At 42.0% G+C, this 17,198-nt stretch overlaps 1 protein-coding gene across 5 annotated transcripts in view; it reads left to right on the forward strand.

The window, feature by feature from the left end:
* Positions 1–17,198, forward strand: part of MITF (melanocyte inducing transcription factor) — a 162,339-nt gene that overhangs the window by 4,452 nt on the left and 140,689 nt on the right. Inside the window, exons 1-2 of one of the 5 annotated variants that reach the window (XM_037905754.2) lie at positions 3,434–3,510; positions 4,889–4,927. The exons of 3 other annotated variants lie outside the window; for them this stretch is intronic. In XM_037905754.2, coding sequence (XP_037761682.1) covers positions 4,893–4,927 — 35 coding nt within the window. In that variant the 5' untranslated portion in view covers positions 3,434–3,510; positions 4,889–4,892. Of the gene's footprint in view, positions 1–3,433; positions 3,511–3,540; positions 4,010–4,492; positions 4,928–17,198 lie in introns of those variants that run through there. One more of the 5 variants, XM_037905752.2, reaches the window with a different exon arrangement.

Consider the following 17,198-nt stretch of genomic DNA (forward strand, 5'->3'; position numbering starts at 1 on the left):
GAAACAGAGATCGAGTCATTACATCATAATGGTGGTTCTGCAGTCCGGACCACATCACTGTGTTCCCCAGCAGCCTCACGTACATATTGAGCAGCAAGGGTGACAGAATAGAAACCTGCAGTGTCTGTCTCACATCCCTCCAACAAGAAAGAGCTCTCAGGTGGAATAATAATTACCTAAACCTCTTGAGATCTTTCTGACAGGGGGAGAATGTATATTGTTGACATTGACACAGCTAGCCCAGCTTGTACACACCACTGTATCACCAGTGTGTAGCCCTGGACTCCTGCAGTATGCAGAGCCCAGAGCAGGCTGGGCGGAGGCAGGGACCCCAATCTCGGCTGGACTTCAAGTCCAGCCCAACTAGGGGCCACAGCCAGGTTAGTAAAACCTGGTGGATGAAAGCAACTAAGGATGCTGATAGAACCTGTGAACCTGACCTGTTTCCATGAATTGGGGAAGATCAGCCAATGAGACTCTTTGCTGGTTCTCTGCCCTGCCCATGCCTGAAAGCTGATTGGTGGGTATCAAGGACAGCTGAGAACATCAAGAGTGTGATTCTCTTTTCTTGGTCATATTAGTAGTGTAAATCGGGAGTAACTGCCCTGAAGTTCATGGAGTTACATTCTCTTCTCAACAACCTTACCCCAAAAAGCATTTAAGGAATCGAGTGATAATGAGATGATGATGAACATCAGTGGATGGTTTGTTGAACAAGGGCCTATATGGCCACTTGGTTGAGCAGTGCTGGCACGCTGCCTTTCCTTGATAATCTCCACTATCAGGACTCAATTTCTTCTGTGGGTTGTGGTTTGTTTGTTGCTTGGTTAAACTAGCCATGAGGGGCACAGAACACTTTCAACTTGTAGGCAATCTGAAGCTCCCCTTGCACACTGGGAGCTTCAACAAGTGAGACCAGAGGAAGCTCAGTCAGGGGTACATGGCATTTGTGCCTTCCAGCTCCAGACATAAATAGAATAATACAGTGCTTTTCATCAGTAGATTTCAAAGGAGATGATCATTATGCCCATCTTACAGAAGGTGAAAGCAAGGCACAGAGGGGGGATGTCATTTGCTCGCTCACCCAACAGGCCAATGGCAGAGCCAGGAGCAGAACTCAGGTCTCTGGAGTCCCAGTCTGTTGCTCTGTCCACTATGCAATACTGCCTGTCTTTAATCACATGGACAAAATCAATCCCGCCCAAAGATAGGGAAATCCTCTACTGACCCAACCAGTCGGCCTCTCGTTTCTGCCTAAAGGGGAATTACTTCCTCTCTATAGTCTCATTGGAGTGATGAGGCAGAACAACCCCCATTATCGACCCTGACCTCACATGGGAAATCCACCCAGAATGATATATTTAAAAAAAAAAAAAATCCAATTGCCTCCTGCCCCAAAAGACTCACCCATAACTTCATTGCCCAATTTAACTCAGCACTTGCAATATTGATCTCGCTCCTTCAAATTCTGTTATACTGCATCTTCCACCCAATTCACCTGTCTCCCGTTTTCTTCTTCTTTTCTTTAATGCATACTCCCGTTTGATAATTCAAGGTTCCAATCCAAAACTGCAAGGGATCCTCTAATAAAATCTCTTTGCTCTAAATGCTGTACTAGGCCAGGCCACAGTAGAATGCTAGAGGCCAATGAAAAAGGTAAGTCCAGCAAAAAGGCCCCGTAACAAGGACTGAAAATACTATGCTGGACTAAAATACAGTGATTCCAACCTAAAGTCCTAAGGGGCCCGTGAGAATTTAGCCTCTCAGACTGGGAAGTGCTAGACATGTTTAAGGATTCTCTGGAATTTGTTGTGGTTGAGTTTAAGATTGGAAAAGAGGAGACTAAGGGGGGATCTGATAAAGGTATATAAAATCATGAGTGGTGTGGAGAAAGTGAATAAGGAAAAGTCGTTATTTACTTGTTCCCATAATATAAGAACTACGGGCTACCAAATGAAATTAATGGGCAGCAGGTTTAAAACAAATAAAAGGAAGTTCTTCACTCAGTGCACAGTCAACCTGTGGAACTCCTTGCCTGAGGAGGTTGTGAAGGCTAGGACTATAACAGGGTTTAAAAGAGAACTGGATAAATTCATGGAGGTTAAGTCCATTAATGGCTATTAGCCAGGATGGGTAAGGAATAGTGTCCCTAGCCTCTGTTTGTCAGAGTGTGGAGATGGATGGCAGGAGAGAGATCACTAGATCATTACCTGTTAAGTTCATTCCATCTGGGGCACCTGGCATTGACCACTGTCGGCAGACAGGATACTTGGCTGGATGGACATTTAGTCTGACCCAGTATAGCCATTCTTATGTTCTTAAGCCTTTGAAAACTAAACGGTTCTTACAGGCACCATAGTTTTTGCATAGTCATTTTTAGGTGTGAGAGAGAACTGGGATATGTGACTAAATCAATATGACAAGGCTTTTTAATACCTTTATGTTATTTATTACTAGACTGCAGAATGTGAGATGAAATCCTGCCCTCCCTAGCACATATGCAAACCCTTTCAGTGAGCATTACACATGCACTACTGAAGGCAGATTTGAACCTTTGCTTTCACCTGGAGGCTCATTTAAATTGGCTCACTTTGTTTGATGGACTAATGTTACTGTTAATACATATGAGCTAGGAACAGTGAAAATTGGTTGGGTTGGTCCATTTGCTTCTCCTTTTGCCACCCAGGAATATAAACCCATTTGGCTTATCTGCTTGATATAATGGAGGCCTGCAACTATAGTAGCTGACAATTTCAGTTTTACAAAACCTGCATTCAGCAAGAATTTTAAGCTAATTTTTTTTACCGTTTATGCTACTGCACTGCTGATGATTTTCAGCTTAAATTTAATATCCCAGGAATGATCCTGCTATGAAATTTGTATTTTAAGTGGAAAAAGTTAAGAAAAACTCTGTTTGCATGGTAATTTTTTTAAAAGAAGCGTATGCTTATTTTATCAGTAATAACTTTGAGATTTAATTTATTGAATTACCCAAGTTTATATAAAATTATCATAACTCCAGATATTCAGTGCTACAGATATGTTAGCTACATGTATTTCACTAATGTAAATAAGTACCTCAGATCTAGCCAGCATTCAGATCTTCACTTATTTTTATGTCCTCTTATGCTGCTCTCAAAGTTTGAGATTGACTGGTTAAATTAATTTTCCTTCTCTTAGAACACTGTATATTAGCAAGGGTAGTATCTAATTGGGGGAGGGAAAATCCTTGGTGCATATATTTTTGCAGAGAATACTAACTCTGAAACTAAACTGGACTGTTATAAGTTCTTTATTATGCGTATGATCAAATCTAATTTTGTAAATTAATTTTGCAGTGTGATTTAGATTTAAACTCGATTACATTACGATTTTCAATATTGTGTTTGTTCTTTTTTCAGATTACTGCTATTTAAGGATCTTATTCAAGGGTTTTATATTCACGTTGAATTCTGCAGTGCAGTTTGTTCAGACTGTTTATATCTGTTCCAGTTGTGCAAGAAGTGGAAAATATCCTTTATTTAGAACAGGTCACATGTGCTTGCTTACATCCAGGAACAGAGTCTCAATGTTTTAAAAAAAAAAAATCTATCTTAGAGAAACAAATTTTAAAACAGTTTCTGAAAGGTTTTTCCTCCTCTAGAAGATCAACATTAGCATATTTTTAAGTAAAGTAAAACAAAACATGTAGGGCGAAATTTTCAAAGGCACTCAGCGTTGGAGTAACTGTGGTCTCATTGATTTCAGTGGGAGCAGAGTTAGGCCAGTGCAGTATATCTTTGAAGATCCCTCCCGTAACATTTTTGTGAGTGAATAAAATTCTGATGTTTATTCTACACTTCAAATTCACTTCACGACAGAGAGAACCCTAGCCACAGATGATTACAGTACCTGAAAGTGACTTTATTTTTTTGAAAACACAGTGGAAATAAATGTAACCGAATAATAATACTATATCTAGCTTTTATATAGTGCTTTTCTTCAGTAGATCTCAAAATGATTTACAAAGGTGAGTGATTGTAATTGGGATGGCTCTTATATGAAAATGTGGGGAAAGCTAAACTATCCAAAATATTTCCTATATAGGGAACTGGTGGTGACTCTTCTATTTAGGTAACATTTTCCATTGTAAAAGATTCTTGTGACCTTCTCTCTGCGAAGTTCTCATACCTTCATTGTTTGCTGCAGCCCTTTGATAATCGGCATGGGGGACACCCTTGGGATACAAAAGTGCCTTTTCTTTGTCCCATGAAATTCAGTTCAGCTTTTACTGTGACGTAACTTTTGAAGATCACCATTTCATTTCTCTCACTTGCATTTCTCAGACAGCCTGCCAAATTAATGACAAAATATTCTCAGACCAGGCTGACACCCCTGCCACACCTGGCAGCTGCCAGAGGAGCTAGTGGGGAAGAGAAACAGGCGGGGTATATGTATTATGTAAGAAAAAATAGTCTTTAATTAACGTTCACATACTGTTTTTTTCCCACAGATCCTTGCATCATTTAGTGTCCAAGATCAATGCACAAGTGGGCAGAATTACGGTTGCGGAGGCCGCTGTAAACCTGACATTTCCTAATTTTTGAGTGCCTGACTATGCAACCTAAATAACATAGGTTACTAACAACTTGTACAGAATCTAAGTTTTCATCTTAAAAAAACAAACATTCCCCTTTGGGTTGTGAACGAAACCTTCTAACTGTGACTGAATGTAAACTGACGCACTGTGCAGTATGCACACAGACAGCGCTGGTGCTGCTGCTTTGCTTAAAGCTTCCTTGGCAGCATTAGAGGTACTGACAAAACTCTGGGCAGAAGCCTGTTGGGTGCTGTGAAATTGGCAAGAATCTGGTCGATTTCATGTTGTTGTTGCTTGACTGGAATCCAAATAGATGCTGGGAAGGGGAAGACTAATAGAGACTTTCAGGTATGTTATTTGACATGTAAATGTCACTTCTTATCACACCCTGTAATTAAATCTTTAATAGGAAAAGTTAGAGATTTGTAGAGCATTTTTGTTCAAAATATGCTTTCTCTCTGGATGTGAATAATATAGAAAGAAACCTATAGGTTTTGAATAGGACAGTTTGAATATAAATATTTTTGGAAAATGTTACATTTGTCTCTGCATTTCAAAGCAACCCCCCTTTCACATTTAAAAAAACAAACAAAAAATGAGCCAGTCATTTTCAAGTTTTGATTTTGTTTTAATTCCAAAACGCTTACTTTGCATGTTGACTCAGGACAATCTTTAATTACCAGTTTGACATTTTAATGCTAGAAGGAAAATTAGGGAGCTTCAGACAAGTTCTGTCAACACTTTGTCCATAGGTGGTGGTTTTCCTATTTTAGATTCTCAGATGTTTTAACATGCAAAGTAATGGCTTGATTCTATTATCTTTGTTTACTAAAACTCATGCTGACTGAAGTAGTTGTGTCATAATAAGGCTGCATGATTGGGTGCTGTAACAGAGTTAATTTTACATGGAAACCTGTCTCCTTGCATTATATTATTATTATTTATTATTATTATACTTGACTAAGGACTTTTCTTACTGGTCCATGCAGTAAAACCAGAACAGTTACAGGGTAATGAATTGCACGCATACTGTTACGGTTTCCATTTTATATTTGTAGTATAGGAGCAATGCAAGTAAACCGAAAACATTTTGTTCTGCATTAATATGTATTCATAGCATACTATTGCTTGGTTTGCATATATCCATAGAAGGTTATGGGTTACTGGTCTAAGCATCTGGTTTGAAATATGTAGGCTCCCTGGAATCAAAGACAGGGATCCTGGCAGGGCCAGCTCAGCCTGTCATCCTTTTGAGGTAGATAAAATGAGTTTTGTGCAGTTTACTGTGTTAGGTGTCATTCAGACAACTCCCTACAGTCCAACGGCCTGTCTGCTCTGTGATGGCATTAAAGATTCTAAGGTGTCTTTGGAATAGTAGGGCTTTGTCCATGCATCCATGGCCAGAATTTCACCTTTTGACCCACCTCAGTGTTGGGAAGTGATCTCCACTCAGAGATGTCTTCATTCAGTGGGGAAGTGATTTCTTTTACACGCACAGACCCCAACCCTGCAAACGGGTCCACAGCCACAACCTACTGATCTCTCTGGGACTCCATGAGAGAATCAGATTCTGAGCTTATAAATCACTTGCCTTTGCTGAACGCTTTAGGATCTTTCAGGATGAAAGGCTCTATATCTTCTAAGGAGCTATATTTATCATCAATATGAGCTTTGTTCCTTTCACCGTAATAGTACTGCTAGGTGTAGGAATTAACAGAACAGGGGTGGCCAACCTGTGGCTCCAGAGCACATGTGGCTCTTCAGAAGTTTAATATGCGGCTCCTTGCATAGAGGCCAACTTTGGGGCTGGAGCTACAGACGCCAACTTTCCAGTGTGCCCGGGGGTGTGGGGGGGGTGGTGCTCACTGCTCAACCCCTGGCTCTGCCCCAGCCCCATGCCCCACTCCACCCCTTCCCCCAAAGCCTCCGCCCCTTCCGCTGAGTTTGCCACGCCCTTGCTCCTCCTTCCCTCCCAATCCTCCTGTACACCACAAAACTGATTGCGGCAGGCTGGAGGTGCAGGGATGGAGGATTCGGTGCTGCTGGCGGGTGGGAGACACTGGGGTGGGGTGTGGGGGGGGAGCTGACTGGGGGGGGCTCCTTGGCAATGCACATTGGTAAATTCTGGCTCCTGCTCAAGTTGGCCACCCCTGTAATAGAACATTCTCATGTGTATCGCTAGATGCCACAGGAGTTCAACTGCCTTTTAATATTATCACTAACTGTCTTTAATAGCTTAAGTGTTACCTCTAGTTCATATTTTATTGAACAAATGACATCTGTACTGTAACTTGTTCTATCATAGTTGCATCTTTCTAACCATCTTTCTGCCAAAGATTCAACCCCGAGTCCAGTAGTTTGTCTTCATTGATAACTGATTATACAGAAACCCTCTATAGGTTTTTTTTTTTTTTTTCCCCCCTCCTCACTAGCAGCCACTCTGTAGATTGAGCTGGCAGGATGAGGGACAGAAATGTGTTGCTGCCATACAGAATTATTTCTTCAAGCACGAACCAACAGAAATGTGTGAGGTGATAACTGTTACATTTAATACCATATAAAGGAGAATAGAAGTTTATCATAGGAGTTCACATTAGTATTTTAATACTGCAATTAACAGCCTTTAACAGTAAGATTTTTTTTTTAAAAAAAACTCCATTCCTGTGAAGATTTTGTTTGTACAGTATAACTAGACAATGGAGGACAAAGAGGAGTTCATGTAAGTGCATTCTGTAATACATTATGCTGGGAAAATAACACTGAGAAAAAACAAACAACTCTTTCAGGGGGAAAAAAAGAGTATCAAAGACAGTATGGTACTATAAGATACAATTTAAAGGGTTGAGCCTGCAAACCGTATTCCACATAAATAATCCTTGCTCACATGAGCAGTTGCATTCAAGTCAATGAGGCTGCTCCCTGAGTAGGGATTGCAGGATCAGGTCCCGGTTTTGTAAAGCGTATCATAATATCCATGGGCCAGGTTTACAGTATGCTCTGGTGACACAAATCTGGTTTAACCAGCTATTTAGGTTGTCTTTATGGCTACTTTTCACAGCTCTGATCATGCACATCAGCCAGAGCATGCTGGGGAATTTGGCCCTCTATCCCCAATCACTCCACAGAATTAGACTTAATTACAGGGTTAATAAGTAGCACAGAAGGAGAGAAATGAAGACGTATGGGTCAGGAAGAAGGATTGTGTTGGGCCAAACGTTCAAAGGCACCTGTAGCAACTCTTAACTTGTATGCAAATGTGCATGCACAGGTTTGGTTTTGTTGTTTGTGGTGTGTGTGTGTGCACTCACACAAAAATGATTGTTTATACGCACACAGAAACCCTATTTGTATGTGCAGATTTAGAGAAAGGGGCTTTACATGAGCAAATGCACCATTTTTGTGTGCAGGAAAACCTTGCTGACAAAACACTGTCAGCCTTCTGTTTGGCTTAATGTCATTCAAAGACAGGTCTGTTTTAGGTTTTGATGGCTCCCTAGGTGCCATTCATATCTCTGGGGAGTAGTCAAAAATTCCTGTCTGTTCGGGCGTCAGTCGATCAAAGCTCGCCAACGAGACTTGGGATGCTGAGGCAGCTTTTACCTGGTAGCCTATAACAATGCACATTGCTGCACAAATAGTTGAAATCTAGTGAAGTACAATAGGGTTCTGGCAGGGACATTGGGGAGTTTTAGATCTGAGAGGGTAGGTAGAAATGGGAGCCACTCAAGTGGAGGAATGCAGCTGGAATAAAGAAATAGGACCCATTGGAGTGTTCTGGATTAAGGAGGCAGCGGAGTAGGAAACGAATTATTATTTACTGTTTGACAGTATTATAGTAGCACCTAAAGGGTTCACCCAAGACCTGGAACCTGTTGTGCTCGCTGTTGTAAACTCACATAGGAATGGTAACTGTTGTGATTCCCTGTTGGGGGAGGGCGGGGAAGCACACAGTGGGAGTTGGGGTGGAACCAAAGTAAACAGGGAGCTGTTTCAGGGCAGGAAGACTGCAGTCGGAGCTGGGGTCATTCAGGTTTATGGGGTCAGGAGGATAGGAAAAAGGGGCATAGGAATTTCTGGTGTTTCCAGCTAGGGAGGGAAAGCAATAGTGCTAGTGAGGAGTTTGGGGTGTTTTAAATGGGAAGGCAATGGCTGAAGCAGCAGAGCCTGGCTAAACCTGTCTCGTGTATCTTTTATGTATTTTATTGTCTTGACTTTGAAGATTTTTTGTTTTTAAGTGAGGGAGGAGCATTTTTACAAGGAATATTTCCTAAGCAAATCGCCTTGAAGCGTAGTTTAATGCAATATACAGTAAAAAATCAGAACAGAAAATAATACCACCCCCACTCTTTTGTTGTTTGAAAAGTTCAGCCTGTCCTAATCACACAGAGATATAACCTGTGAGAGCTTTTGAATGTGAAGCAGGATGATGCTGAGATGTGGAATTCCAGCAAGAGGACGCTGGATTGTACAGAAGAGCTAAAAAGCTGCCTTTTTGGGCTGCTCATTTGCAGCTTTCAACTCACAGGAGATCAGTGGGAACACAGTAGCCCAGTAGTGTGATTCCCTGGAGATGTCACAGTTATTTTATTTGGATTTCTGCTCACTCTAGAGGGCATACTTGCATTCTTTATTCATTCAGACTAGGGGATTTGCCTTTCCCAAAACCTCAGCCATACTAGGGGCACGTCCCAGGTGTCAGTTAATCTGGTGAAGACATTGGCATTGTTAGGAACAGTTGCTGGGTGTTTTTTGCTTGTAAAGTGGAGGCTGCTGTTTGATGTCTTTTTCAGAGCTGCAATAAAAATCAAGGTATTCATCCACTAAGCTACTGCTTCTATTTGTTAAACTTGTGCACGGTGGCTTTGGAATTCAAGCTAACCGGTGTGTTGTGTAACTGTTCATTTTATTCCCTCATCTTCCCACCTGTCCATTTTATTCAACTGCCCAGCACCTAGACTGTAAGCAAGGAGAGTTGTCTTTGTTGTTTATCTGTATCGCTCACAGCAGAAGGAGGCCCTGATCCTAGGGGCTACCAGAATGCACGTAAATAATACCAAGAAAAATTATTGTAATGGTCACAGAGACTTCTTATGCACAAGAAGAGTCTTAAGAATGAAGCAGTGCTTCCATTTCCGAATTAACTGGTGAGTCAAAAGGATATTACTTCACAATAAGATCCCTTTGCAGTACAGTTTTTCCCCAGGTCAGATTGGCTGGGACCTTGGGGTTTTTTCATCTTTCTCTGTAGCACGGAATGCTGGTCACTTGCCAGAATTATCTGGGTATATCGCACTTAATCAGTTCCTTGCTATTGCCTTGGGCGTTGATGCACCTTGTCCCTCCTGTTCTCTGCCTGTGGCACATAATAGTTTAGTCTCCAGTGAGCTATAATATTTTGGTTGTTGGGTTTAGTGAGCTGGGTTGTTGGTTGTGGGGTGGGTTGGTAGTGGTCAGACTAAATGATCTGGTGGTCCCTTCTGATCTTAAACTACTATGACTGTCTGTTACAAAAAAGACAATTGTCCAAAATGTTGAGGATGTTATCTAGGAGATGCTGCGAATTCTGGGTTCACTCTTGAAATAAGAATTCAGATATTTGAGAGTCGAGTTTGCCCAAGTATATGAGAGCCAAGATGCCTGAATTGCGACAGAGGGGAAGGTAAGTTGCTTTAGAGGAGGTGTGGTTTTGACACACTCAATATTGGGCAATCACAGGGTCTTTCCAGCATGGTGCTCATAAATTCAGGAAGCCATCAAGAGAGGCAGGAAGATCTAGAAGCTGGTGAAGGGGTGTGAATCTCCTCTTTGAGAGGACTTCATTTTAAGTGACATGGAATGCCGGAGAGTTTGATAGAATAAAAGAGGCTGAGAATGCCCATATGTGAGTGGATTATTTCTGTTGAGTTGCAGCCATTACATTACAAAGATGAGCTTGAAGCTTGAGAGGCTCTTGAAATAAGATTTCTGTAATTTACACAAATTCATGCTTGACGTGTGGGTGTAAAGAGCATTGGTTGCTATAGAACATCACTTTGAAATTTGTATATTGATTTGTTTGATTCTGATTGTTGAAGTTACAATTTCAATTCAATTGTAAAGCTATTGTGCCAGTGATAAGCTGGTGTCTGGATACTGGGATGGAGCCTAGATAGTGTGGCAGTGAATGCATTAACATTGTACATAGAGCCTGATCTGTAGCTCATTGCAGTCGATGAAAGGGCTCCCGTTGACTTCAGTGGGCTTTGAGTCATCGCTGTAGAGAGGCAGTTTATTTTACGTTAGAAGCTGTATTGTCAGAGCCATTCATTCTGAATCACTGTAAAGATACATAGTATACACTGTTGGTACAGAGCAATGACCTTCCATTTTTCATGTACATCAAACAATATGAAGGTGCATGAAACAAATCTACCTGTTGCAAAGATGCTGGATGTGCTGAAGTAAGCCTGGTAACGATGTTATTTTAGGTAGGCTTTTGTATTAATAAGCTATAACAATCCAAAGTTTGGATTCTTTTCATAACAGATGCAAGTCACTCCACTGCAGAGAGCCAACATAATATTGGCCCTATGCACCACTTAAGTCCTGTTTTAAAAACAAGATTGTCATTCGTGCATAGGTCTGCATTTGAAAGCATAGGAAGGCTGCTCCTTGTCGCCCCTTGTGTACCTACACAAGAGACAGGCACAGTGAAACAAGGAGACCTATCTCCCTGTATATGACCGTAGCCATTCATGTTCCCCACTTTCCGGTAGAGTTCCCTGTCATTCTAAGGAGGCGGCAATTACCGCTTGCTAAAGGAGACCTGTCTTGTGGATGATCCTTTTATTTATCACAGTGTCGACTATTTACCTTCTGCTTATGAGAGTTGTTCCAGAGAAGCTGTGATCTGTCAGTCCCCTTGACAGAGTCTTTTTCTAAGATGTTTCAGTCTGCTTTTGCTGCAAGCCACATCAATTCTGTAGTGGCAAGCATGGGTGATGTGACCTCTGTCGCATTGAGTCTGGCATGGTGTAAGTTCTAATTTAGTTAAACCTCCAGTGACTTGGGTTTGATACTGTTGATCAAATGATCTTTAGCTTCACTTGAACCTTCCAGGTGCAGTGTTAACTGAATCTATCAGTAGACCAACAGAGAAACAGATCCATCTTGTGATTCTAAATTTGTTGTGGTCGGTTCAATATATTTAACTGAATCAGTCATAGTTAATTATGGGTGATCCTCAGAGACTGGTTTTATGCCCCATTCACATCAGCACCTTCAGCTTCAGAGTCTCTCACACTTCCTTTTGGAAACTGTTTTGGTAGATATGAGCCAAAACCAAGGCTGTTTACAAATCCAGGTTTGTATTTTGTCCCTCCTTCCATTTTGTGCCATTTCACTTAACAAGATACTTTGTTTTGTTGTTCCTGGGTGTGGCATTGCAGACTAGTCTCAATGAAGGGAGGTGCAAGAAGATAGCTCTTGCATTGTGCCCTAACTCTGGAAGGCTGTGACCCAAGAGGCTTCCATTGAAAATGCCTGTGGTGTGTCTTCTCCCCCCTCCTGGAAGAGTTGCACCCTTGCATGCCTGTTTCATTGCCATTGTCATGGTGAGGTGTAGAGAGAGAGTCATTCTTCAAGATCCTATGTTTGATTCCTGCTGTCAGTACCACATAAATATATGGTCTTCGATGAGATAATCTGCGTGACACAGCCTTGGCTCTGTCATTCTGGCTAGCTGAAATGCAAAGTTAAATTTGAAGCTGAAATGAACAAAATTGCCTCCATGACTTCCTAAAATCTCCTCTGTATTTACCGACTATTTTGATAATCAGTTTCTCTTCTAAAAAGAACAAGGAATACTTGTGGCACCTTAGAGACTAACAAATTTATTTGAGCATAAGCTTTTGTGGGCTAAAGCCCACTTCATCAGATGCATGCAGTGGAAAATACAGTAGGAAGACGCACGTGCACACACATACACACAGAACATGAAAAAATAGGGGTTGCCATACCAACTCTAACGAGTAATCAATTAAGGTGGGCTATTATCAGCAGAAGGAAAAAAAACTTTTGTAGTGATAATCAGGATGGCCCATTTCAAACAGTTGACAAGAAGGTGTAAGTAACAGTAGGGAGAAAATTAGCATGGGGAAATAGTTTTTAGTTTGTGTAATGACTCATCCACTTCCAGTTCTTTATTCAACCCTAATTTAATGGTGTCCAGTTTGCAAATTAATTCCAGTTCTGCAGTTTCTCGTTGGAGTCTGTTTTTGAAGGGCTTTTTATTGAATAATTGCGACTTACAGGTCTGTAATCGAGTGTCCAGGGAGGTTGAAGTGTTATCCGACTGGCTTTTGAATGTTATAATTCTTGACGTCTGATTTGTGTCCATTTATCTTTTACATAGAGACTGTCCGGTTTGGCCAATGTACATGGCAGAGGGGCATTGCTGGCACATGATGGCATATATCACATTGGTAGATGTGCAGGTGAACGAGCCTCTGATAGTGTGGCTGATGTGATTAGGTCATATGATGGTGTCCCTTGAACAGATATGTAGACAGAGTTGGCAACGGGCTTTGTTGCAAGGATAGGTTGCTGGGTTAGTGTTTTTGTTATGTGGTGTATGGTTGCTGGTGAGTATTTGTTTCAGGTTGGGGGGCTGTCTGTAAGCAAGGACTGGCCTTTCTCTCAGGATCTGTGACAGTGATGGGTCGTCCTTCAGGATAGGTTATAGATCCTTGATGATGCACTGGAGAGGTTTCAGTTGGGGGCTGAAGGTGATGGCGAGTGGCGTTCTGTTACTTTCTTTGTTGGGCCTGTCTTGTAGTAGGTAACTTCTGGGTACTCTTCTGGCTCTGTCAGTCTGTTTCTTCACTTCAGCAGGTGGGTATTGTAGTTGTAAGAACGCTTGCTAGAGAGCTTTTCGGTGTTTGTCTCTGTCTGAGGGGTTGGAGCAAATGCAGCTCTGTCTTAGAGCTTGGCTGTAAACAATAGATCGTGTGGTGTGGTCTGGATGAAAGCTGGAGGCATGTAGGTAAGTAGGTTTCCGGTATAGAGGGGTGTTTATGTGACCATCGCTTATTAGCACTGTAGTGTCCAGGAAGTGGATCTCTTGTGTGGACTGGTCCAGGCTGAGGTTGATGGTAGGATGGAAATGGTTGAAATCATGGTGGAATTCCTCAAGGGCTGCTTTTCCATGGGTCCAGATGAGGATGTCATCAATGTAGCGCTAGTAGAGTAGGGGCGTTGGGGAGGGGGGGGAGCTGAGGAAGCATTGTTCTAAGTCAGCCATAAAAGTGTTGGTATAGTGTGGGGCCATGTGGGCACCCATAGCAGTGCCGCTGTCTTGAAGGTATACATTGCCCCCAAATGTGAAATAGTTGTGGCTTTACGGGATGGGAGGGAGGAGAGAGATGTGCAGGTTTAGACTGAAGGGACGAATACTATCGTTCTTTCCCTTTTGCTTTCTTGTAGCTATTGCCCGACTGCTGTAAAATGTTTTAACGCGGTTTAAGTAAAATGGTGAAATATACACTGTATCCGTGAGGATGTTTTGTTATAGCTCTTGTCTTGCTGGCCTTTCTAATCAGATTTTCGGGTATCTCTCAATGTGAATTGAGTGCTCTGCTGAGGTACTTGCATTCACGTCATTATCTGACCAGTACTCCCCCGCCCGCCTCTTCATGAAGGCTCACACTTCCTTGGCTTTCTGTTGAGAAATAAGCTGTTTATAAAACAGCTCAGTTTATACAATTGCACTGGCTTTCTTTGTTCTCCTTTTCTCAATGGCTTTATTTTCTCAGTGTGTACCCTTTTTAGCTCTTTTGAAATCCCAGTTCTGAAGCCAGGGGTGAAAGTAAAATTGAAAACTTACTGGTATGGGGCCATTTTCAGCCCCCTCCCCCAAAAGGGGTGGGGCAGAAGGGGCTGGGGGGGGGGGTGGGTCAGTGTTATCCAGCCAGGCCTTCAATGCTGCCTGGCCCTTGCCACCTGGGGGTCCAGTGGCGATTTAAAGGGCCTAGGGCTCCGGTCGGAGGCCCGGGCCCTTTTAAATCGCCAGCCCTGGGGCACCTGCTCCTTTTGCCCACCCCCCATGTGGGCAGGCTGGTAGGGGGCAAAAGGGGAAGCGACGATAAAGCTCTGCCGCGGCAGCACTTTAAGCAGGGTCCTTTGCCGCCTCATTGCTTCAATGTCAGGGGGCGCAAAGGCGGTAGGGGCCGGTACCGGTGGCCACTTTTTACTAGTACACTGTACCGGCCTGTACTGCCTTACTTTCACCCCTTACTTGATCAAGAAGAGTTTTGTCTTTACATGGGAGCTTTGCTTGAGTAAGGGTTACCAAACCCAGAGCCTGATGCTGTAAGTACTGGGGTTTACAAACTCATCTGAAGTCCATCGAATATTTATTTCCCTTGCTGCATGGTTTTGCTTAATGCAGTAAGAAATGCTTGGACTTCTGGGACTTGGAAATGGAAAATTAATTGGTAGTTGCTCTCTCTCTATAATGCTTTTAGGAACTGTGTGCACTTCAGTGTTCAGTTGGACTCATAACGGCAGAGCAGCCTGGGTGGTAGAAGGAACATGCTAAGAAATGCAAGATTGTATTGACTGTATTGCAATTCTTTTGGGGGCAAAAAAATATAACATGCTCAGCATTTACATTTGTGTATTGTTTTCTCCCTTTATTTTGCATGTTTAGAAAATGCCATGCTCTGCAAACTGCTGACTCTGTGCTTTCCGTGGAATGAAAACCATCTGGACAACTTGACTGAATTGTATCTAAGTTCGTAGTAACAGGCTCTGTTTTGTTTTCTGGTTAGGTCAAGACCAGAATTTCAACTTAAATTTATGGAGGTGACTACAAATTAAACATTGCCCATTCTCTGGAGGTTTTAATAGCAACTTGAATGTTCTAGAGGTGTGTGTATTGTTTTTAAATAGACATTCAAATAACAATATTGATTTTTTCCCCTTAAGCATTTGTCTTTTGGATAGCACTTTTATAATTTGCTATTCTAATACAATTCGTCTGAATTGCCCCAGTTCAACAAAGTATTTAAGCACCTGCTTAAGTCTCATTGAAACGAATGGGATTTAAACACCTGCTTAAAATTTAGTAAGCACTTAAAGCCTTTGCTGGGTCAGACCCCACGGGCACAGGCGCTGACTCCGTGAGTGCTCCCCGTGAGTGGGGGCGGGGCTGGGGCGCGGGGGGGAGGAGTTTGAGCATCCACCGGCGCCAGGAGAAGTTGTTGCCTAAGCCCATGGGTGGATCAGATCCCAGTTCATCAAAAGACTTAAACATGTGCTTAACTTTAAGCACGTGAGTAGTACATTGCCTTAGCGAGACTAGTCACAGGTTTAAAGTTACAGTTGTGCTTAAGTATTTTGCTGGATCGTGGCCTTAGGGCCAGATTCTACAATGTGCTGAGCACTCTTTCCCTGATCCAGCAAAGCACTTAAGCATATACGTAACTCTTAACTTTGAGCACATGAGGAAGACCTCTCATGCACTTAAGCACGTGCTTCAGTGCTTTGCTAGTCTGGGACAGGTGTGTTTAGCACTTGGCAGGAGAGCGCCCTCATTGAGGAATGCTTTTGAAGTTGATATTTCCAACTTTAGAACATTCCATTTTCAGTGATGAATTCTAATTAAAAACAATATTGTTTTTGAAAGACCATGAGATTTAAAAAAAAAAGTAAGAAATCCTTCCAAAACCCATAAGGTATAATCTGTTTCCTAACACAGGATACAAATATAGCAGAACTTTGGTACAGTCTGTTTTAAGGCAGCAAGTGTGCTATAAACCTACTGTTCAAAAGCACCCTTTGAGCTTCAGTAGCCTTGAATGAGGAAAGTATCTTTTGCTTTGATTAGGGGGGAGGGGAGAAAGTGGTTGAGAAAGCGCCTTCTCGATATTGGAAAGTTTCATATGTTCTGGAGAAGTGTAATTAAATTTGTGCACGCTTAAATTGGTAAATAATGATTGTCTGACATGTTAATGAGTGTATAAAATGGACAATGAATTCATTCTCTGTAGTCTTATGCTGAGAGGAGAGGTTATTCATCACACCAAACTTCTAACTGGAAAAAAAATGTTCTTTTCTAAGTCAAAAGCTACATTATTGGTAGAACATTGGGCTTGATGTTATAACTGCACAAAGGTCAGGAAAATTCAAAATCAGGTTTCCCTAAAGCAGTTGTAACTCTGTCCCACTTTGAATATGTGTTGCTGTAAAGTCTTCCATTATATGAGATTATAACACAGAATGATTCAGGACATACTGTTTGGCTAAAGAAATACAACAGAACAGAAAGGTGTTGCTCGGTTTTTATTATTGCTCTTCCAACAAGACTGCATAAATAAGTTGAGCTTTGTACTGTTTCTTGTCAAACCTGCCTGTCGTCGGTCTGAAAAACTGGATTTTAGCAAGATATTACTTGGGCTGTTATAGGGCAGGGTTCGGTTCTTGATTTACAGGTTAGGTTAGGCAGGAGATTTTGGTCGAAGTCTCTGTCATCTTTTCTCTCTGCATGCAGAAATTCCCTTGCTTTTTGACGTTTACATATGGCTTCAAATCTCTCTGCTCCAGATGATCGTTCAGAAGCCAAACTTGCCAAACTGATTAG

The sequence above is a fragment of the Chelonia mydas genome, chromosome 7, assembly GCF_015237465.2.
Source record: "Chelonia mydas isolate rCheMyd1 chromosome 7, rCheMyd1.pri.v2, whole genome shotgun sequence".
Taxonomy (NCBI): Eukaryota; Metazoa; Chordata; order Testudines; family Cheloniidae; genus Chelonia; species Chelonia mydas.